General features: G+C 34.2%; 2 protein-coding genes across 11 annotated transcripts in view; one reads left to right on the forward strand and one right to left on the reverse strand.

Moving 5' to 3' along the window:
* The window catches only part of LOC149780225 (uncharacterized), a 120665-nt gene extending 111666 nt beyond the window's left edge, over positions 1–8999 (forward strand). For all 9 annotated transcript variants that reach the window (XM_089936987.1, XM_089936988.1, XM_089936986.1 and 6 more), the window contains 2 exons: positions 786–977; positions 2764–8999. In XM_089936987.1, the coding sequence (XP_089793113.1) occupies positions 786–977; positions 2764–2835 (264 nt within the window). In that variant the 3' untranslated portion in view covers positions 2836–8999. The remainder of the gene's footprint in view (positions 1–785; positions 978–2763) is intronic.
* A 2809-nt stretch (positions 9000–11808) lies between these two features.
* The window catches only part of LOC149780226 (pseudouridylate synthase TRUB2, mitochondrial-like), a 32989-nt gene continuing 21353 nt past the window's right edge, over positions 11809–23444 (reverse strand). For both annotated transcript variants that reach the window (XM_089936996.1, XM_089936997.1), the window contains exons 7-9: positions 22140–22212; positions 15958–16097; positions 11809–12148 (exon numbers count right to left, since the gene is read on the reverse strand). In XM_089936996.1, the coding sequence (XP_089793122.1) occupies positions 11832–12148; positions 15958–16097; positions 22140–22212 (530 nt within the window). In that variant the 3' untranslated portion in view covers positions 11809–11831. The remainder of the gene's footprint in view (positions 12149–15957; positions 16098–22139; positions 22213–23444) is intronic.

A 23444-nucleotide genomic window follows, 5' to 3' on the forward strand; every position in this document is an offset into this window, starting at 1 on the left:
GTAAATTGTTACCTAATCACTCACAAAGTTAACATGAAGTCTTTCGGACTTTATTTACTTTGTGAGTGATTATGTAAAATTTACACATTGATAAATACTCAACCATGATCATTTAATCCTATAAAATAATGATCTCGAAATATTTTGAGGTTGATTCTGAGTAGGAATAATTTTTAGTTTTGAACTTGAGGGAATCTTGGTTTAAGATAAATATGTGGCCTTGAAATGTATTCTACCTTGTTGAAGTGTATGTAGTTCACATTATGTTCTTAAAATGATGGTGAAATTAGATCCAGGAGATCTTGCTAGGTGAGATTAGCAAGTGGGAAGGAGGTGATTGGAAGCTGGTATCTGTGACAAGCAGGAGAGTTGGTGCAGCATCACTACAGATTTTACTTGTAATGGTCATAATGCTATAATGAATTAAAAGGTTGCAGAAAGAAACAAAGTACATGTACATGTAGAAAAACAAAGTACATGTACAATTGTAGAAAAACAAAGTACAAGTGTAGAACATACTGTATGTACATGCTTATACTGTCAAGTCCACTGCAAACTGCACAGATCCACATCTGCTGTGGCACCATGTGCCATCAGATCTGGGTCTTTGCAGTTCATTAGCAATAATTAGTTTAACAAAATAGATTTTGATCTGCTGGTGCATTATATGATGGTAGATGAGGGTCTATGTTGTTTACAGTTGGACCCAACCTATATGCAAGTATACACTGTACATTACATCCAACACCAAATATTCTATCCATACTGCGTGGTTTATTTTTCAGCTTGTACCCTGTTCTGGGGTGTTATACTTTAAAGTATCAGATGAAACAATGAAGAATAGGCTGCTGGAGAGAGCCAAAACAAGCGGTCGTGTTGATGATAACGAGGAAACCATCATGAAGCGACTGAAGACCTTCCATAACCAAACAAAACCTGTCATAGATTATTATGACAAACAGAGCAAAGTAATTAAGGTAAATAAAAATGTGTACAAAATACTATATTTTACTGAGGTAATACCAGATTTATTTAATTATGTAATTTAAACAAGTGGGCCATTTTTCAAATGCTGTGAAGTTGCTCATTTTCAGAATTGCCATTGAACTCCATTGTTTGACTGATTATAGATTAGATAATGTGAAACTGAAATAGAATGCCAGTATCATTAGCTCATTAAGGCTGGGTGCATTTTCTCATTCACATTTAAGATTTGGGTAGAAGAGATAGTTTTCCATTGAATCCAAGCCTTGTCAGAAGCTACTGGCAAGCTACTTCATATATTCATATTGGTCAAACTGAGACACGTGAACTTGTATGGACAGAGATGAGATGTGAGAGTGATCTGTAAAGTCGAGGACCTTAAACCACTTGGATTGGCATAGATGCCCATTATATTTTGAATTTACCTCTTTACTATCACTATCCACATGACTGAGAGTCAAGTCTTGAAAAAGCTTGTAAATCTTTACTGTAATAACTCTCCATGTGACACAAAGTCAGGTAAAGGCTGGTAAATCTTTACTGTCATCCTTATCCGTGGTACACAGAGTCAAGTCAGGTAAAGGCTGGTAAATCTTTACTGTAATAACTGTCCATGTGACACAGTCAAGTCAGGTAAATGCTGGTAAATCTTTAATGCCATCATTATCCATGGTACACTATACATATGACCAAGAATCATGTCAGTTATAGTCTAGTAAATCATTAGTGTAATCATTATCAATGTGACTGAGTGTCATGTCATGTAAAACCTGGCAAATCTTTTACAATGGTCATTATTCATGTGATCAAGAGCCTTGTCTGGTAAAGGCTGGTAAATCTTTGTTATGGTCATTATTCAAGTGACAGAAATGTGTGATACCAGTTCATAAATCTTCACATTGGTCAGTATTCCTGTGATGTACCATGTCTGGCAAAGGTTGGTAAATCTTTACTATGGTCACTATCCAACTGTCAGACCAAGAATCATGTTTGGTAAATCTAAGCTATTTTCATTACCTAAGTGTCTAATAGGTAAGTAAGGTAAATCTGGTTCACTATCCAAGTGAATGAGAGACTTAATTATGGTCATCATTCAAGTGACAGAGAACCATGTCTGACACTGACTGTAAATCTCTACTATGGTCACAATCCAAGTGACTGAGAACCATGTCTGGCAAAGACTGGCAAATCTGTAATATGGTCATTATCCAACTGACCAAGAGTCATGTCTTGTAAATCTTTGCTATTTTCATTATCCAACTGATCAAGAGCCATGTCTAGTAAATCTTTGCTATTTTCATTATCCAAGTGACCAAGGGCCAAGTCTGGTAAATCTTGTTCACTATCCAAGTGAGTGAGATCCATGTCTGGTAGAACCTGGTAAATTTTTACTGTGGTTACATACCATGTGACTGAGAACCATGTTCAGTTAATCTTCTAAACTATCAAAGTGACAGAGAACAATATCTGGTAAAGAGTGGTAAATCTTTACTATGGTCAGTATCCATATGACTATATCTGAGATGGTTTCAAAACTCAGCAGTCTGGTTAAGGTTGGTAAATCTCATTCAGTGATCAAGAGCCATGTCCAGTACAGGCTGGTAAATCTGTTACCATGATCACTATTATTATGACCATAAGCCTTGTCAGGTAAAGGCAGGTAAGTCTTTGCTATGATCACTGTCTGGCAAAGGTTGGTAAATCTTTTATATGCACCTATTTCCCATAGCTGTAAATATTCCCATGGCAAAATGTAAGTTTCATCTTTTTTGTTTTCAGATAAAAGCTGAGGGAAGTGTGGATGAGGTGTTTATTAAGGTAGAGAAGTACATGGATAGTAAGAAGTGGTAGACGACTTTAAGCAGGTTAACTGGTGACACAGAGAGACTTTGGGATGGAGCGGGATGATTTTTTTAAGCCAATAAGGATGTCTTCACTCAGATAGATATTAAGAAATGAAAACTTCGAGTACAATGTGTTTATAAAGATAAAACCAAATCCAGTACTTCAACAAGTTGCTGTTTTGACAAAAACAGTCAAATGGAAACTATTGAACTCAGTTATAGACTTTCAAAATGATATATATTTTTCTAGGATAGAATTAACTATTTTATAGATATCAAAAATAGCACATTTAGGGAGATGAAGTGAAAATATTAAAAATTTACAGAACTATAAGGATTTAAGAATTAAGGGCCAAAATAAATGATGGCACATTAATTTTATTTCTAAGAATTTGTTCAGTTTTTAATTATTCAGGTGATTGTTGATATACATGCTTGACAAGCTTAATGCAGTAAATATTGGACATTAATTTATTTTTGTTATTTTATAACTCTGTCCGAGATATTTAACAAGTTCCAATAACACCATTTAACATGTGGCTCAAAGAGAAATCTGATATTTTGTTCTTAAAACAAAATTACTCACTTTAAAAATTCTTCCCAATACTTTGAAAGGAAGTAACAAGTACTATATCTATGTTACTTTGTAAGAAAACTTGAAAATGAAAACTGGGTCTTAAATAGTAACTATAATGATTATTAAAAGTAAGTTTGCGTCTTAAATAGTAACTATAATGATTTATTAAAAGTAAGTTTGGTTCTTAAATAGTAACTATGATGATTTATTAAAAGTAAGTTTGGGTCTTAAATAGTAACTATAATGATTATTAAAATTAAGTTTGGATCTTAAATAGTAACTATGATGATTTATTAAAAGTAAGTTTGGGTCTTAAATAGTAACTATAATGATTATTAAAATTAAGTTTGGATCTTAAATAGTAACTATAATGATTATTAAAATTAAGTTTGGGTCTTAAATAGTAACTATAATGATTATTAAAATTAAGTTTGGATCTTAAATAGTAACTATAATGATTTATTAAAATTAAGTTTGGGTCTTAAATAGTAACTATAATGATTTATTAAAAGTAAGTTTGGGTCTTAAATAGTAACTATAATGATTATTAAAAGTAAGTTTGGGTCTTAAATAGTAACTATAATGATTTATTAAAAGTAAGTTTGGGTCTTAAATAGTAACTATAATGATTATTAAAAGTAAGTTTGGGTCTTAAATAGTAACTATAATAATTTATTAAAATTAAGTTTGGGTCTTAAATAGTAAGCTGTTCATATACCTTCTGAAAAATTTTGAATCTCAAAATTAATTTTGTGAGAAGTGTTATCTTTGTAAATTTGACTGATGAAATGATGATGGCATTTCAGCTGATATTCATAGGTATTTTAATCTTTAGAAGATCTGGTTACATTTTATTTTTATTTGAGTAAAATCTTGATTCATGTGCAGTTTACACTTAGCTTGTCATCAACTATTTACTGAATCATATTTATGTGGTCTATTAGAACATAAAAATGTGTGATTTTACTTTTCAATTACCATCTGATTAAACATTTATGAGGATTTGAAACGTAATATTCTAAAACTAAAAAAATATAAAACTGAAAGCACTCATTCAGTGAAGTTTTGGGAGCCTTACATATTACACAAATGAACACACGCTTTTCTTACACAAATACAGCATACAGGTGAATACAGACACTTACAGACCATTACAAAAATTCCCCCAGTTACAAATACCTATAATTTCACATACCTGTAATTACTCACACAATAATTACACATACATTAAAACATTTAAAAGTTTGTGAATTTGGTGCAGATAACTCCTTTGCTCAATACAAAATACCTCTGTGATAAAAGCATGTTTCTTCACCAGCAAAAGATAAATTGTTTGGGGCTGTCATCTTTGTATTGTTTTAAATGTAGTTTGAATAATTTGTTCCTCTTGCTTTTGCGCCAGTTTTTGGTGGTCAAAAAAACCCAAACTAATGCATGATGAAATTTCGAGATCTCTTCACAATACACAAGGTAAATATCAGTTTGAAACTGCTTTCATTTGAATGGTGCAATCCATTTTGTCAGATCAACAGTATCTATGGTGCTGCATTTGACTGAATGTTGCTACTGACCATGTTAGTCAAAAGCCACAAATTGCTCATTTTAATCAGTCAACAGTGACAGAGCACGTACCATCTCAGTTGAATGTGACATGTTTTACTGTCTCAGTTGAATGTGACATATGTGTTACTGTCTCAGTTAAATGTGATATATCTGTATCTGTTAGAGTACAAATATCTCAATTTGTTATCTACCCTCAAATTACAATGATCTTAAGTTTTGTTCTTTGTGTATAAAATTCATTGCTTGTATTACAGTAATCACACTTTAAACACTGCCAGTTATCAATTTCATTAACCTTTACTATTATGTAAGGTCATAGGTAACTTGACTGGCCCATGATTATACTTTTGTGTCATGCCTGTAGGAAAAGTAAAGGCATAAATTCATCTCATTTTTGGTATTTTATGAGTGAGATCACTAAATTTTTAACATTTTTTAATGACATAATGAATGTACAGTCATGTTTATGTTAATCTAACTTTAATTAGATTTATTGTTATTTTCTGTTTCTGCTTTCCATTGATTACAATGGTTGATATAATTATGCAACTTGCTAAATTGTTTTCCCTGAAGAAAATGTACTTAAATATTTAAGATTTTCTATTTTATATCTAATGGATCACTACTTACAAAGTTACTGCAAAATGTCATGTTGAAAAATCATTTGTCAAGTGTTGTGTGTGTGTGTGTGACTTGAGTACAGTGTGGGTAAACCTATCTACCCCAACATCATCTTATAGTACAAACACTATTCTTTATTTAAAATAAATACCCCAATATATTAAATTATAAACTGATTTTAAATTGCTTTTCGCCTAATTAAAGTGAATGCAGATGTGCTTGATGTGAAGTTTTGTTCAAATTAGTTTTATGACTGAGTCCCACCAGAACACAACAGACCTGCTTTGACAGAACAAAACAAGTAGTTGGGGTCCTATATGTGCTTAACAGCATCAAACAAACGCTTCACAAAATCCAATCAATATAAAGTTTATTGCATCAACTTACACAATGACCACTTTTCTTTTACAAGGGTACAAGTTCATTCAGACTATGAAAATTAGCAACCTAGGATAAATGTTTCATGTAATGATGCAAGTTTTGTTTTCAAATATAATGGGTTCATCTTATAACCCAGCTTGGAAAAGATCTCTGTGCCAAGAAGATAGGAAAAGTCACGAGTAAAGACCTTATTTTCCTGAATACAGTGCAATTTTTACAAGCCTTACAGAATTAGAAACAAATAGAATCTAATTAATGCCATCTTCATTCTAATCCAGTTGAAAAATGAAAATAAATTTTATTGTTCGTAAGTACTAGTTAGTGTAAAATCTGGTCCATAAATAAGATCCTTTTACTGCCAAAACCAGGGGTCATTAATATTTGGTAAGGTATATAGCAGAGACTAATGTGAGAATAGTGTCTCATGTAGTCAATGTTGTTTGGTGCATGAATATAGCAGAGACTAATGTGAGAATAGTGTCTCATGTAGTCATCGTTACATGAATATAGCAGAGAATAATCCCCTCATACTGTGTGTGTCAGGTTAGAGAAGCATTTTGTTTTAATTCTGAGCAAGAATGAATATTTAGAGGAAAGCTCTTGGCCCAAACATAAGATTGACAATATTGTATGTAGATGTCTTCCTCATCAAGGTATAGTCTGTACAAGTCATCTAGATTTTCCTGCACAGAAAATAGAAAATTGTACTTTAAATAGCTATTTATAACTCCTCCAAGTCGGCTGCAGATTAGTTAATTGGTTTGATAATTATTAACTCTACAGGTCATATAGACCAGAAGAGCTTATGGGATGGCCTTTTGTCCATCGTCTTTTCATTTGAACAAATTTGTTATTGCTATGTCTCCTAAACCACTTGAAATGTTTGCCATGATAAATTACATACACACATTCATCCCATGGTCTATTTGGTCCAAAATGAAAATGGTGCTCCTAAACTACTTGAAGGGTTTACCATGATAAATTACATACACACATTCATCCCATGGTCTATCTGATCCAAAATAAAAATGGTGCTCCTAAGACATCCAATGCCATCTTGAAAATCTGACTCTTTCACTACAAGAATTCTCATGATGTCTAGTTGGTCTAAAATGAAAATGGTGCTGAACTGATGTCCCATACAACCATCATGGTGACCGTCTTGAAAATCTTGTTAGACTACTTCTCATACATGAATGGTCATATAAACATGGAATTTTAACTAAGGACTTCTTTTGATGTTTAGTTGGTCTCGAAACAAAAAACATTGGTGCCAATCCGACATCTAATATGGCATCCTTTTGAAAATCTTGTTATTGCTACTCCTCCTGAACTGAAATTGATAATAACATAGGGTTTTCACCAAAAGACTTCTGAAGATGTCCAGTTGGTTTTAAATGAAAATGGTGCAGATCTGACAACCAATATTGCTGCCATAAAGCATCTAAATTAAAATCCTCAATTTGATTGCTATATCAAGATGAAGTTTCCATAAAAGACTCCTTCTGATGTCCATTTGGCCTTAAAATGAAAATGGTACTGATCTGATGTCCAATATGGCCACAACAGCAGAAATCTTTTTAAAAAAGCAGCTTTTCACTACTCCTAACAGAAAGTCATATTGACCTGGGGTTTTCACCAGAATTCTTATCAAGTCTAGTTAGTGATAAATGAAAATGGTGTTGATCTGATTTCTAACATGGCTGCCAGTGGCCTGCTTGAAAATCTTATCACTACTTCTGAATGAATGGCCATATCAGCATGGGGTTACACTTAAAGACTTTTAATAATGTTTTGTTGATCCTAAATTAAAGTGATGCTGATCTGACATCTTATATGTGGCCATTTTGAAAATCTTTTTTTTGCTACTTCTGTCAAATGAAATGTCATTTTGACGTGGAATTTTCATCAGAAGAGTTCTTTAAGTGTTGAGTTGGTCCTAAATGAAAACAACCATCAAATTCTCTTAAGTATATGTCTATACCAACATCAGGTTTTCACCAAATATACTTTTTATGATACCTAGTAGATCCTGAATGAAAATGGTGCCAGTTGTAAGTCCAACATGAAAATCTTGTTGTCTGGATGGATGATCATTATGTCATGGTAGTCTTCACTAGAAGACTTCTAATGATGTCTACTTTGTCCTAAATGAAAATGGTGCCAGTCTGACATCCATAATGTCCACCACAGCAGCTAATTTGAAAATCTTATTGCTAAAGATTATCCGAGATGGTTTCAAAACTCAGTTAAAAGGATGAAATATTCTAATGTTGACTTCCAGGAAATTCTGTTTGTGCAGTAGAGTGTCAGTCCCTTGCAGGTACTTTTGTTTTTATTACTGTTGTATCCATGTAGGTTATACGTTGGTCCCTGATTGTTGATGTATTTAATTTTTCCATTAATTTTGTTATTCTATACCATGTTTTGCTATGCTACAATGATAATGTTAGGCTTGAACTGTGATTAATTTCCCAATTTAATTTTTTGTAAATGATTTATTGCTAATGTACAGTTTTATATTTATTAGCTACAAGTATTTTTTTTATACTTTGGTTCCACTGTTATTATTGTCAGAACCATTTTTTTTTATTTCACTCTTATTTATTCACTAAAATAATTGCTATATTTTTTCAACTTACAGAAGTCTCATTTACCAACCTCTGTAGTTACGTCTGTGATTATAACTACGTATTTTCTTCAGAATCTAACTAGGTCACAGTATTTACTGTGAAAAAGTATTCATGTATTGTTACAGGATTTATAATCTGTAATATCAGAACATTTAAGAAAGCTTAAAACTTGAAATCTGCACAAGGAAAATTAATGCATTACATTTGTCAAATTTGATATTTTCCTATTAGAGAACTTCTGTACTGAGTTTATAAGCTGTACTACTATAGTAGAAGGATTTAGTTTTATTTAGCCAGCTGTGTTTTCTTTTTGTTCTCTTAAACCATACATTATATGTTTACCAATTAATCTGTACAACTAGAAAAGTACCCCATTAAAATTATTTACTCCTCCTAGATTTCTGTTGTGCTTTTGAGAGAATTTGTTTTCTAACTACAGTCCATCCTGTCTATCACATACTCTCTCATGCTGATGTCCAAGGGTAATATTTCCATAACCAAACTAGGTAAATGTGATTTATTTTTTCATTCAGTGTTTATATTATGTTTTTGCATTTAGTTTCACTTCATGCATGCTCAGATGCAATGATCTACTTCAAAGAGGCATTTACTGGTATTGGTAGCTGGCATAAGCAGACTTAATAAGTTGCTGTGACCTATTTTGCCTTACATTACAGTTTTTTAACCAGGAGAGAAGATATAACATTCTGCAGAATTTTTCTTGTTGCCTAGACTTTTCATGAGCAGAAAAGAATCTTTCATTAATGAAAACTATTTTTCATCTAATTTCTCTTTCTTAAGAATGATATGATATACAATTAAATTGCAATATACAGTGTGATCCCACTATAACATGGTAGATGGGGTCCATAGAAACTGACCATGTTATAGCAAGAACCATATTATAGCAAGAACCCATGTTATAGCAAGAACCATGTTATAGCAAGAACCATGTTATAGCAAGAACCATGTTATAACCAACCAAGTCATTTAGGTGAAGAAATGATGCATTTACCTACAATATGGTGGCCAGGCGGGTGGGGGGTAATAAAAGTAATGCAAAAATATGTTCTTTTGGTTAAATAAAGACAAACTAGTCTGATAAAAGCACTTGTATATTGACAACTTACATTTGTGTAGTATAATCCATAATCCATTAAGTACTGTACTTGTATATAATAAATCCATGAATTTGAGTACAGATCACGTTTAAACTTCATGTATGGCTCATGTCCCGTTTGAAAACATAAAAAATGTGATTATTTTTTTAAAAAATGGTATTTTTATTTATTAAAATAAAATGGTTTTATCTATATCCAATTGTCATTTAACAATTCACTGCAATTGTCACAAGTAGCACATGGCTATAGCTGTTTACATGCTACATGTATATGTACTTAAACTGGCCTAGATTTTTGGTCAGCTGGAGACAGTCTCATCTTGCCGAGGTTGCCCAGGGGATGAGGCTATTGATAGGAAAATGAAAACTTGAACATATTAGAAAGTTTAACAAACATCTTTGCAAGATACCCCATCTTTAATTAACTTGAAAGCCATTTATATATGCTACCATAAGCATAATTTTTTTCCTGCAAAAATGAAACTTTCATGGCACAATATACATGTTCCAGTCCCTTTGGAAAATTCAACAATCTATCTCATTCCACTGCTTTTATTTAAGTTTGGTACTGACTTCCTTTGACGAAAGGTTATTTCTTTTTATTGAAGTTTGTAGCTGGCTTTTTGTGATGATGGGTGCATGTGTTATTGAAGTTACTGCCTAAAGGATAGCTTTGGAGGACCAAACAAATGTCTGTTTCTTATTGCATTGGCAGCGTCAGATAATTGTAGACCATTGATTTAACTGAAATTTAGTTTCATTCGCTTAGTATTTATACAGAACTATTTGTGCTTCAAAGGTGATCAGTTTTCTTTGAAGTTTCAGCAAAACTATTTTTTCTTGGTACATTTTAAAAACAAAAGGAATTTGCCATCATTTGGTTGATTGTAACAGTTACTCTTCCTGCCTTAAAAAATTGGTAAACTGTAGCAATCCTGGTAGCATAGATAGACCAACAAGTAGATTTCCAATTCTGTTTCTTTGGATTTTTGTTTTTGTGACATGTCTGGTGGCAGAGAGTGATCCTGCCTTCTACAAATGTGTTTGAAACTTTTTTAAGAAGGCCAACAGACGATGAATACACAGTTGTTCTGTTCTGATAGGGATTACAACAGAAAATATGAGTGATCTGAAGGATTTAATTCTCTGAGTGAAAAGAATAGGAATTTTACTTACCATCCACATAGAGGTCCGTAAAAAAAATATATTAATTACTAGCAAGCGGCAGATAATCAGACACTTTTTCTGAGATTTCACAGCATACAGTACTCAGGCAAGATGTCAGAGTATGTGGATTATGATATAGCAATGCACTGTTAAGATGGTTTGTTAACATGAACAAATAACTTGTTTATCTAACAACAGATAAATTCCAGTGCATCTGATATCTAATTTGAGGCTTCCTTTCATGATGCCTCTGAATTTCTTCACTCCAAACCCAAGGCTGTATATACAAGTTAAAGCAGTCAATAATGTCGGGGAAAAACATTGCCAGATGGTGAATTTTGTCACCAGTAAGGAATATAAATCGCAATTTGCGACACCGGCCCAGCATGATCGCTGAATAAACTTTTACATGTTATTTTTCTTACTTTTAAGAAGAAAAAAAAATTTTTTTTCTCACTCCAAGAATACATGTATATGAAAATGCAGGAGCCATGCCACGATCACCTTAAATTAGAATTCATACACAATCTCTTCCCCAAAAATGATAATAAACTTTTTACACATTACTTTTTGTACTTTTAAGAAAGAAATATTTTGGGTGCACGAGTCAAGTACATGTATGTGAAATTTCAGGAGCCACACCACAACGGTATTATATCCGAATTTGTGTTGTAACAGAGCTTGCTATATCAGGGTCATACTACATTTGTTTCCTTAGATTAAGGTAAGGTATCACAAGAAATATTGACCTTTGACCTATGGTTGATACTAATAACATCTGTACCAAATGCTTTGCATAAGTCTTTAAGCATTTCATCTGCTTGTAGTCACCTGAAATGTTAAGATATAAATTTCTGCACTTGTCCAATAATCTTATAAATGAAAGAAAACATAATAAAAATAAATGTAAAGATGAAATAGAAAAAGAAATTTCTTTAATATTATGACTTGTCAAGGCCATGTTTTACAAGCAATGGTTTCTGTCCATCTGCTAGCTGCTGTACTACATCCCCTTCTGCCTCTGTGATGCTCACATCTGTTAAAAGTTTGTTAGGTGTAAGTAGATGTCTACATGTGGCAATGTTACGTATTATCTCCTGAGCTGTCCAGTGTTTACGAAGCAAAGCATGTTCCAGTGTAAAGTGTCCATAGCGTATTCTCCGGACCTGAGTACAGATAGCAGTTGATCTCGACTCCAGTCCAATCTCGTGAATCAACTTCATTAAGTAATTCTGGGTCTCATTGATTGAGTGAATCTCTGGAAGTTAATAATAATAATAATAATAATAGTGATATCGATAATGCCAATAGAATAGTAATACATACACTAAATAAATTTATATATCTTGCCTAACTGGAGCTATTAGTAGGCCTTTGATGCTAGAGTCCTAGGCCCAGTAACACTAAATACCTCTCACAACTGTTATATTTGCCACCATTTGCTGGCAGCCTTTACAACAGGATTGTTAGTTTGGTGCCACCTAATGCCAGCCTCTCTGAAGACAGCACTTAGTTATGCCACCTAATGCTACCCTCACTGAAAACAACACTTAGTGATGCCACCTAATGACATCCTCATTGAACACAGCACTTAGTGATGCCACCTAATGATAGTCTCAATGAACACCAACACTTAGTGATGCAACCTAATGCCAGCCTCAGTGAAGACAGCACTTAGTTATGCCACCTAATGCTACCCTCACTGAAAACCACTTAGTGATGCCACCTAATGATAGCTCAATGAACACCAGCACTTAGTGATGCAACCTGATGATAGTCTCAATGAACGCCAACACTTAGTGATGCCACCTAATGATAGCCTCAATTAACACCAGCACTTAGTGATGCAACCTAATGACAGCCTCATTGAACACAGCACTTAGTGATGCCACTTAATGATAGCCTCAATGAACACCATCACTTAGTGAATCAACCTAATGGCAGCCTCATTGAACACAGCACTTAGTGATGCCACCTAATGATAGCCTCATTGAACACAGCACTTAGTGATGCCACCTAATGATAGCCTCATTGAACACAGCACTTAGTGATGCCACCTAATGACAGCCTCATTGAACACAGCACTTAGTGATGCCACCTAATGACAGCCTCATTGAACACAGCACTTAGTGATGCAACCTAATGATAGCCTCATTGAACACAGCACTTAGTGATGCCACCTAATGACAGCCTCACTGAACACAGCACTTAGTGATGCCACCTAATGATAGCCTCAATGAACACCAGCAGATAGTGATGCAACCTAATGATAGCCTCATTGAACATAGCACTTAATGATGCCACCTACTGATGAAATCACAAAACATTAATTTTTCTACAAAGTACTCAACATTTTTTCAGTCTTGCCTCCACATGAAAATCACATGATGCTATAAGAAAATAGGATAGGTAAGGTCATCTGTCGAGAAAATTCATAGCATTGTGTCTTAGTGACCTATTATGGAATGATGCCAGTCAGCAGAAAACTTACCTGGACTTGGCACAAGCATATCACTAAGTAAATTTCCCTTCGATTAAAATCGTTCCAAAATGGGTTACTAACAAACCATGTTACCTAATAATACCTTTCTGTCTCCATTGATTGTAGACTTAAGGAAACAAATATTAAGTAATGCTGACATTTGACCTTGATAATATGACCTATACCTTAATATGACCCTGTGATTTTCTGATAGTACTGTTTAAGTTTACAAAGTTTCATGCCTGAATCTCCAATTGTTTCTGAGTATTAGAGCCAAAAGGAAAGAATAATGGTGATCAGTGACTACAACTTTCAACGAAGATGCAGTGAATGATGATTCACCATAAACAAGTAATGCCTGAAGCAGTCTTAAAATAAGTAATGCCTGATGCAGTCTTAAAACAAGTAATGCCTGATGCAGTCTTAAAACTAGTAAAGCATTATGCAGTCTTAAAATAAGTAATGCCTGATGCAGTCTTAAAACAAGTAATGCCTGATGCAGTCTTAAAATAAGTAATGCCCGATGCAGTCTTAAAACTAGTAAAGCATTATGCAGTCTTAAAATAAGTAATGCCTGATGCAGTCTTAAAATAAGTAATGCCTGATGCAGTCTTAAAACAAGTAATGCCTGATGCAGTCTTAAAACAAGTAATGCCTGATGCAGTCTTAAAACTAGTAAAGCATTATGCAGTCTTAAAATAAGTAATGCCTGATGCAGTCTTAAAATAAGTAATGCCCGATGCAGTCTTAAAACTAGTAAAGCATTATGCAGTCTTAAAATAAGTAATGCCTGATGCAGTCTTAAAATAAGTAATGCCTGATGCAGTCTTAAAACTAGTAAAGCATTATGCAGTCTTAAAACTAGTAAAGCATTATGCAGTCTTAAAACAAGTAATGCCTGATGCAGTCTTAAAATAAGTAATGCCCGATGCAGTCTTAATACTAGTAAAGCATTATGCAGTCTTAAAATAAGTAATGCCTGATGCAGTCTTAATATCACAACACTGGACAGTGCCTGTCATTCCCCTGGCTTATACACAATGTTGGACAGGTACCACATTTGAATGACTGTCTTAACACATGGTAAAATTATATAAATTGCCTGCCTGCATATTTATCACAGTCTGCATCATTTTCACAATGCTTATATGACCATGAATGTGATATTATGATACACCAATTAGAAGAAAAAGAATAATGTTTTAAGTTTCATCACTCTTTCTAAAACAGCTTAATAGCTGTACTATGGGAATGAAAAAGACAAAACCAATCACTAACCATGACCATAAAGATATGGCTCCAAATGTATTATGTGACAAACCATCTAATAATGATCCATACAGTAATTGTAACAGCCATAAAGATATGACCCCAAATGTAATATGTGACAAACCCTCTAATAACGATCCATACAGTAATTGTACCAACCATAAAAATCTGGCCTCAAATGTAATATGTAACAAACCTTCTTATAATGATCCATATAGTAATTGTACCAATCATAAAGATATGGCCCCAAATGAAATATGTGACAAACCCTCTAATAACAATCCATACAGTAATTGTAACAGCCATAAAGATATGACCCCAAATATAATATGTGACAAACCCTCTAATAACGATCCATACAGTAACTGTACCAATCATAAAGATATGACCCCAAACGTATTTTGTGACAAACCCTCTAATAATGATCCATACAGTAATTGTACCAATCATACAAATATGGCCTCAAATGTAACATGTAACAAACCTTTTTATAACGATCTATATAGTAATTGTACCAATCATAAAGATATGGCCCCAAATGTAATATGTGACAAACCCTCTAATAACGATCCATACAGTAACTGTACCAACCATAAAAATATGGCCCCAAATGTAATATGTAACAAACCTTCTTATAATGATCCATATAGTAATTGTACCAATCATGAAGATATGGCCCCAAATGTAATATGTGACAAACCCTCTAATAACAATCCATACAGTAATTGTACCAACCATAAAGATATGGCCCCAAATGTAATATGTGACAAACCCTCTAATAAGGATCCATACAGTAACTGTACCAATCATAAAGATATGACCCCAAGCATATTTTGTGACAAACCCTCTAATAAGGATCCATACAGTAATTGTACCAACCATAAAGATATGGCCCCAGACGTAATATGTGACAAACCCTCTAATAATGACCCATACAGTAACTGTGACAAGTATCATAAAAGGATCTCAAATGTCATAAAATGACCCTGCAGAAGAAATGCTGACAGATGGAGAAATGAAAAAATGGATGGATGGAAGCAAATATTATGTCACCATCTTTTCACTATGAATTAATACAGCAATACTCATTACTCACAATCAGATATCCTGAAGTTTTTCACATGTTTTTAATCTACATTATACATGCTGTATCTTTATCTGCCCTCTTATTCTTTAATTTTTTAAGCACAAGTTCAAGTTGGATCTCTAAAAACTCAAGTGCAATGTTGTTTACCTTGTTATGTAACCCCTGACAGCAAAGTTTTTCAACTCTGTATCATTAAAAGAAGCCAAAGTGATTAAGTACAAATGCATACCTAATGCAAAGTCTGGAAGATTGAAGTCAATCACATGACATCCATATATCATCGGAGGTGTATCACTGTGTTCTGGTCTGACGATTCCTGCTGCTGCCAACTCATATGCTTCTTGGCTGTCCTGGGTTACACCTGCATAACTGCAATAAACAAAAATACATACTAAATTCTCCAAAATTTCTTTTATTTCTTTCTAACAATTATGTTAAATGTTCTAACAAACATATAACATGTACTCTTGAACAGATCAGATATTTATGTCTTTAAGGTGCAGACACCTGATCAAATGCACCTATTCAGTTATACCAATTTTAGGAGGAAAGTATGTTTTTTGATAACACTTGCCTGATCATAACATTTTAAGAGTACATCCACTGCCTTACAAATGCATCCCTCTCAAATAAACAAAGACATTCACCAAATCTGTAAGCAGCATCAAAAGTGGTAAAAATCATCTGCTTGGTGAAATGAAAGTCGGATGAGTAGTCACCCCTTGGATTTAGGTACTGGTGCCAAATCATGTCACTTGTCAGTTACTACTGGAGAAGATGTGCACACTCTTTCAGGGATGTAACAACAGAGTGTGCTTAGAAGGTGTACACACTCAGGGATGTAACAACAGAGTGTGCTTAGAAGGTGTGCTCATGTTATAGTCCAACATATTTTCACCCAAAAATTACCTCATCATAATATGTTAAAAGAAAAGGTAAGAGGAGGCAGTTGTCCCTGTCTTTAGTCTCCTAATGTACATGCAGCAGCTTCCAGTTATCTGCGAAATATAGGCTGAGGTTGGTGCATGGTCACTGTGGGTGCAATTTAGAGGAAATGTTTGTTACAACAAATCTTGTAAATTTATAATAATGCTAGGTGGCATGGAAAGTAGCATATTATATTAATGAGTGACCTGGGAAGTAGCATGTTATTTTAATGAGTGACCTGGGAAGTAGCATGCTATATCAATGAGTGGCCTGGGAAGTAGCATGCTATATCAATGAGTGGCCTGGGAGTTATCATGTTATATTAATGAGTGGCCTGGGAAGTAGCATGTTATATTAATGAGTGGCCTGGGAAGTAGCATGCTATATCAATGAGTGGCCTGGGAAGTAGCATGCTATATCAATGAGTGGCCTGGGAGTTATCATGTTATATTAATGAGTGGCCTGTGAAGCATCACGTTATATGAATGAGTGGCCTGGGAAGTAGCATGTTATATTAATGAGTGACCTGGGGAATAGCATGTTATATTAATGAGTGGCCTGTGAAGCATCATGTTATATTAACAAGTGGCCTGGGAAGTAGTGTGTTGTATTAATGAGTGGTCTGGGAATAGCTTGTTATATTAATGAGTGGCCTGGGAAGTAGCATGTTATATTAATGAATGGCCTGGGAAGTAGCATGTTATATTAACAAGTGGCCTGGGAAGTAGTGTGTTGTATTAATGAGTGGCCTGGGAAGTAGCATGCTATATTAATGAGTGGCCTGGGAAGTAGCATGTTATATTAATGAGTGGCCTAGGAAGTAGCATGTTATATTAATGAATGACCTGGGAAGTAGCATGTTATATTAATGAGTGGCCTAGGAAGTAGCATGTTATATTAATGAGTGGCCTGGGAAGTAGCATGTTATATTAATGAGTGGCCTAGGAAGCAGCATGTTATATTAATGAGTGGCCTGAGAAGTATCACGTTATATTAATGAGTGACCTGGGAAGCAGCATGTTATATTAATGAGTGATCTGGGAAGTAGCATGTTATTTTAATGAGTGACCTGGGAAGCAGCATGTTATATTAATGCATGGCCTGGGAAGCAGCATGTTATATTAATGAGTGACCTGGGAAGTAGCATGTTATATTAATAAGTGGTCTGGGAAGCATCATGTTATATTAACAAGTGGCCTTGGAAGTAGTGTGTTATATTAATGAGTGGCCTGGGAAGTATCATGTTATATTAATGAATGGCCTGGGAAGCATCATGTTATATTAACAAGTGGCCTGGGAAGTAGTGCATTATATTAATGAGTGGCCTGGGAAGTAGCATGCTATATTAATGAGTGGCCTGGGAAGTAGAATGTTATATTAATGAGTGACCTGGGAAGTAGCATGTTATATTAACGAGTGGCCTGGGAAGTAGTATGTTATATTAATGAGTGGCCTGGGAAGTAGCATGTTATATTAATGAGTGGCCTGGGAAGTAGTATGTTATAATAATGAGTGACCTGGGAAGGTAGCCTTTTAGAGTTAAAAGGGGGCGATACTTTTACTCAGGCTTTGTTGCCCTGTACCAGTTGGGTTATGTGCTTGGCCCACAAGAAAAAAATTCAAGATAGATGAATTTCATATGTATATCAGCTCACAAGATTAGGGCTGTTCTCTGACTTGACACACTCAGGCAGTGGAATAGAGGTAAGAGACTATATTTTCCAGCTTTAACCCTCTAAGACTTACATCCATGAGTGCTCAGTTCAGCCTGGTGGGAATTCCAAAGTGCCCACTTCAGCCTGGTGAGACCTATATCAGCAGAATAACTGGCTTCCTTCCCTGATCACTCAAAAGCATAAAAGGCTGTCCTCTGAGGTCAGTTAGCAGCTTTACTGGCCAGAGAGAATTTCCAGGAATGCAAGAAAGGACTGTTTCTTCATTTTAACTACTGAGTATTGCAAAAATCTCTTGTGTGTGTGCATGTGATTTGGATTTTTAACATAGCTTTTTCTAAAATTTCAGTCATATCACTACAATGTCTTCAATGTGGCAGTTTATAGTGATGTCTAGCACTGGGGCATCATGCCGCAGACATGTAGCATGATGTCCAAAACAGTCACATTATTCTTACACCAGGTCCACTAGTCCCAACACTAACCTCTTAATGCTGAGCTCCTAGTGAGGCAGCTATTAGTACCATATTTATGTCTTTGGTATGACTTGGCTGGGGCTTGAACACGCAACTTTCTGCATTTGAGATGGATGCTCTAATCACTAGGCCACAGAGTGGTCTTTATGCGCTTGAGAAACTTTAACATACTAAATTTGGCAATAAAAATATTTTCTAACATTTCTGAGTTGATATGTTTACAAGATAATGTTTCCTTTTCATGGCCACTGATCTTGAACCTGATGGGGAAAAAACAGTTATTAAACTTTTCTCATTGTCCAGATATACACCTTTGATTATGTTGGGTTAAATTGATGAATACTATTACTCACCCCCATCCATTATCTACATGGCATTATTCAAGGCATTGACTGGAAACATCCACAAAATGGACTTGACAAAAATCTATTCATGCTGGTAATGCTAAAAAAAACATAGACAAAATCTCTGACCTTTAAAATCTTCTCCAGTGGCTTATGTAGTTAGAGCATCCACCTCGGATTCGCGAGGTCATGGGTTCGAACCCCAGTTGAGTTACATCAAAACCCCACATTGATAAGAGTATCCCTTTAGGAGAAAAATCAAAACCCCACATTAATATCACCATCCCTTTAGGATGAATATCAAAACCCCACATTGATAAGCCTATCCCTTTAGGCGGAATATCAAAACCCCACATTGATAAGACCATCCCTTTAGGAGGAATATCAAAACCTCACAATGATAAGAGTATCCCTTCAGGAGGAATATCAAAACCCCACAGTGATAAGACCATCCCTTTAGGAGGAATATCAAAACCTCACAATGATAAGAGTATCCCTTCAGGAGGAATATCAAAACCCCACAGTGATAAGACCATCCTTTTAGGAGGAATATCAAAACCCCACAATGATAAGATAATCCCTTTAGGAGGAATATTGATAATCAAAACCCCACATTGATAAGAACATCCCTTAAGAAGGAATATGGATAATCAAAATCCCACATTGATAAAAACATCCCTTAAGAAGGAATATTGATAATCAAAACCCCACATTGATAAGAACATCCCTTAAGGAGGAATATTGATAATCAAAACCCCACATTGATAAGAACATCCCTTAAGGAGGAATATTGATAATCAAAACCCCACATTGATAAGAACATCCCTTAAGGAGGAATATTGATAATCAAAACCCCACATTGATAAGAACATCCCTTAAGGAGGAATAATGATAATCAAAACCCCACAATGATAAGAACATCCCTTAAGGAGGAATATTGATAATCAAAACACCACATTGATAAGAACATCCCTTAAGGAGGAATATTGATAATCAAAACCCCACATTGATAAGAACATCCCTTAAGGAGGAATATTGATAATCAAAACACCACATTGATAAGACCATCCCTTAAGGAGGAATACTGAAAATCAAAACCCCCAAATTGATAAGAACATCCCATAAGAAGGAATATTGATAATCAAAATACCACATTGATAAGAACATCTCTTAAGGAAGAACATTAATAATCAAAATTCTACATTGATAAGACCATCCTTTAAGGAGGAATATGGATAATCAAAACCCCACATTGATAAAAACATCCTTTATGGAGGAATATTGATAATTAGATTTTCAAGAAGATAACCAATGATCAGTAACATTTTGATTTAGGACCAATGAGACATAATCTGAAATCTTTAAATCAAAACTCCACATTGATAAGCCTATCCCTTTAGGAGGAATATCAAAACCCCACATTGATAAGCCTATCCCTTTAAGAGGAATATCAAAACCCCACATTGATAAGCCTATCCCTTTAGGAGGAATATCAAAACCCCACATTGATAAGAGTGTCCCTTTAGGAGGAATATCAAAACCCCACATTGATAAGAGTGTCCCTTTAGGAGGAATATCAAAACCCCACATTGATAAGACCATCCCTTTAGGAGGAATATCAAAACCCCACACTGAAAAGACCATCCCTTTAGGAGGAATATCAAAACCCCACACTGAAAAGACCATCCCTTTAGGAGGAATATCAAAACCCCACACTGAAAAGACCATCCCTTTAGAAGGAATATCAAAACCCCACACTGAAAAGACCATCCCTTTAGGAGGAATATCAAAACCCCACACTGAAAAGACCATCCCTTTAGTTTCATATTTTGCATAGGGTTAGGATTTTAAAGATAAAGAATTTCCATGGCTTTCCACACTGGTTATACTGGCTATTTAAAAATGATCTTGTAATTCAAAGAACCTTTAATTCCCTTTATTTTGGTGTATGACTGACGGTGTACCATGGGTTATAGATTATACAGCTTGGCCTTACTTCAGATGTGCACCTTTCAAAAAAGTGCTAGCTGTACTTGGTCATTTTCACTTCCTGAACTTCACAGGTAAACTGTATAAAAAAGAGCCGATAACTTCTTTTACATTTTTATATATTTGGTAATTCATTCATTGTAACCACAAAAAATTGATACCTCACAATTTGCAAAACGTAAAGTTTTCTCCTTTACTAGATGGTTTTACAAATCTAAACAAGATGGCACAATAGTCTTTCCAATTCTGTTTTCTTGTCTTTCCTGGAGAAAATTCTGAATATTCTGCTTTATTTTTCAACATGATAGAAGCTGAATATTACAAAGATGGCAGTTAAAGATGGGCATAGTAGCCTCAATTTTAAATAAACCAATCATAATTTAGAACTCTGTTCCTATATACATGTGATACATTTCCATCAGAATGTAACAGAGTGCCCGTACTAAACAGAAAATTGCAAGGAAATTGTTAATAATTATTTTTTTCTAAAATAAAAAATGTATTTTTAGGAAGACAAACTGACACGTGTATTCAGGTCCAAAATATAGGACAAATATGGGAAAAACAGGACACCTGGCAAATATTCAAGTAAAACTTATTTTCATTTAGGAGCGACTTGTCCTTAGTCAGTAGAGTTTCATGGCAATAACCCAAGATGTTTAGGAGGAAAAGTGATAAATTTATACCGACAGATGATAGAAGATGGACAACATATATCCCATAGGTTCATCTGTCCTATGACCAGCAGAGCTAAATATTAACATTTTCAAATGAAAGACCCTAAAGATTCCCTAAATATTCATACTTTTAAAACACCAAATGATTTGTTAAAAATGTTTACTTTAAAATTACCTAAAAATTCCCTAAATATTCATACTTTAAAACTCCAAATAATTCTTTAAATAGTCATACTTTAAAATTCCAAATGATTCCTTAAACAGTGATACTTTTGAGTTTCAATTACAGCAAGAATTCTTCCTTTTGGAATGGAATATAACTTACTCAAACATGAATCTCTGATGTCCTGCCTGAACAGTGGCACAAACTTTGTCCAGTATAGACTTTTTGATATGATCTGAAAATAATAAAAGTAACTGTAGGAAGATAAGAAATGAACATATCCTCCATCAAAAAGCATGTAGGGCACTTTAATGCTTTGTTAATCTTAGGAATAACTTTTTCTTTCAGCTATAAATGTTTGAACATTCAAGTATCATCTGATTTAGAATCACATGATGATGTGGATTTAATGCTGAAGAGTAGCAATGTTCACCTTTATCCCTATAAAACAATGTCATACCTTTCTCCTTTATCCCTACAAAACAATGTCATACCTTTCTCCTTTATCCCTATAAAACAATGTCATACCTTTCTCCTTTATCCCTATAAAACAATGTCATACCTTTCACCTTTATCCCTACAAAACAATGTCATACCTTTCTCCTTCATCACTAAAAAACAATGTCATAACTTTCTCCTTAATCACTACAAAACAATGTCATACCTTTCTCCTTTATCACTACAAAACTATGTCATACCTTTCTCCATAATTACTACAAAACAATATCATACCTTTCTCCATAATTACTACAAAACAATATCATACTTTTCTCCTTAATTACTACAAAATAATGTCATACCTTTCTCCTTCATCTACCACAAAACAATGTCATATCTTTCTCCTTAATCACTACAAAACCAAGTCATACATTTCTCCTTAATTACTACAAAACAATGTCATACCTTTCTCCTTTATCCCTATAAAACAATGTCATACCTTTCTCCTTTATCACTACAAAACAATGTCATACCTTTCTCCTTTATCACTACAAAACAATGTCATAACTTTCTCCTTAATCACTACAAAACAATGTCATACCTTTTTCCTTTATCACTATAAAACTATGTCATACCTTTCTCCATAATTACTACAAAACAATATCATACCTTTCTCCATAATTACTACAAAACAATATCATACCTTTCTCCTTAATTACTACAAAATAATGTCATACCTTTCTCCTTCATCATACCTTTCTCCTTCATCTACCACAAAACAATGCCATATCTTTCTCCTTAATCACTACAAAACAATGTCATACATTTCTCCTTAATTACTACAAAACAATGTCATACCTTTCTCCTTTATCCCTATAAAACAATGTCATACCTTTCTCCTTTATCACTACAAAACAATGTCATACCTTTCTCCTTTATCTACTACAAAACAATGTCATACCTTTCTCTTTAACCACTACAAAACAATGTCATACCTTTCTCCTTTATCTACTACAAAACAATGTCATA

Source organism: Sinohyriopsis cumingii, chromosome 16, assembly GCF_028554795.1.
Source record: "Sinohyriopsis cumingii isolate HCF-2022 chromosome 16, ASM2855479v2, whole genome shotgun sequence".
Taxonomy (NCBI): Eukaryota; Metazoa; Mollusca; class Bivalvia; order Unionida; family Unionidae; genus Sinohyriopsis; species Sinohyriopsis cumingii.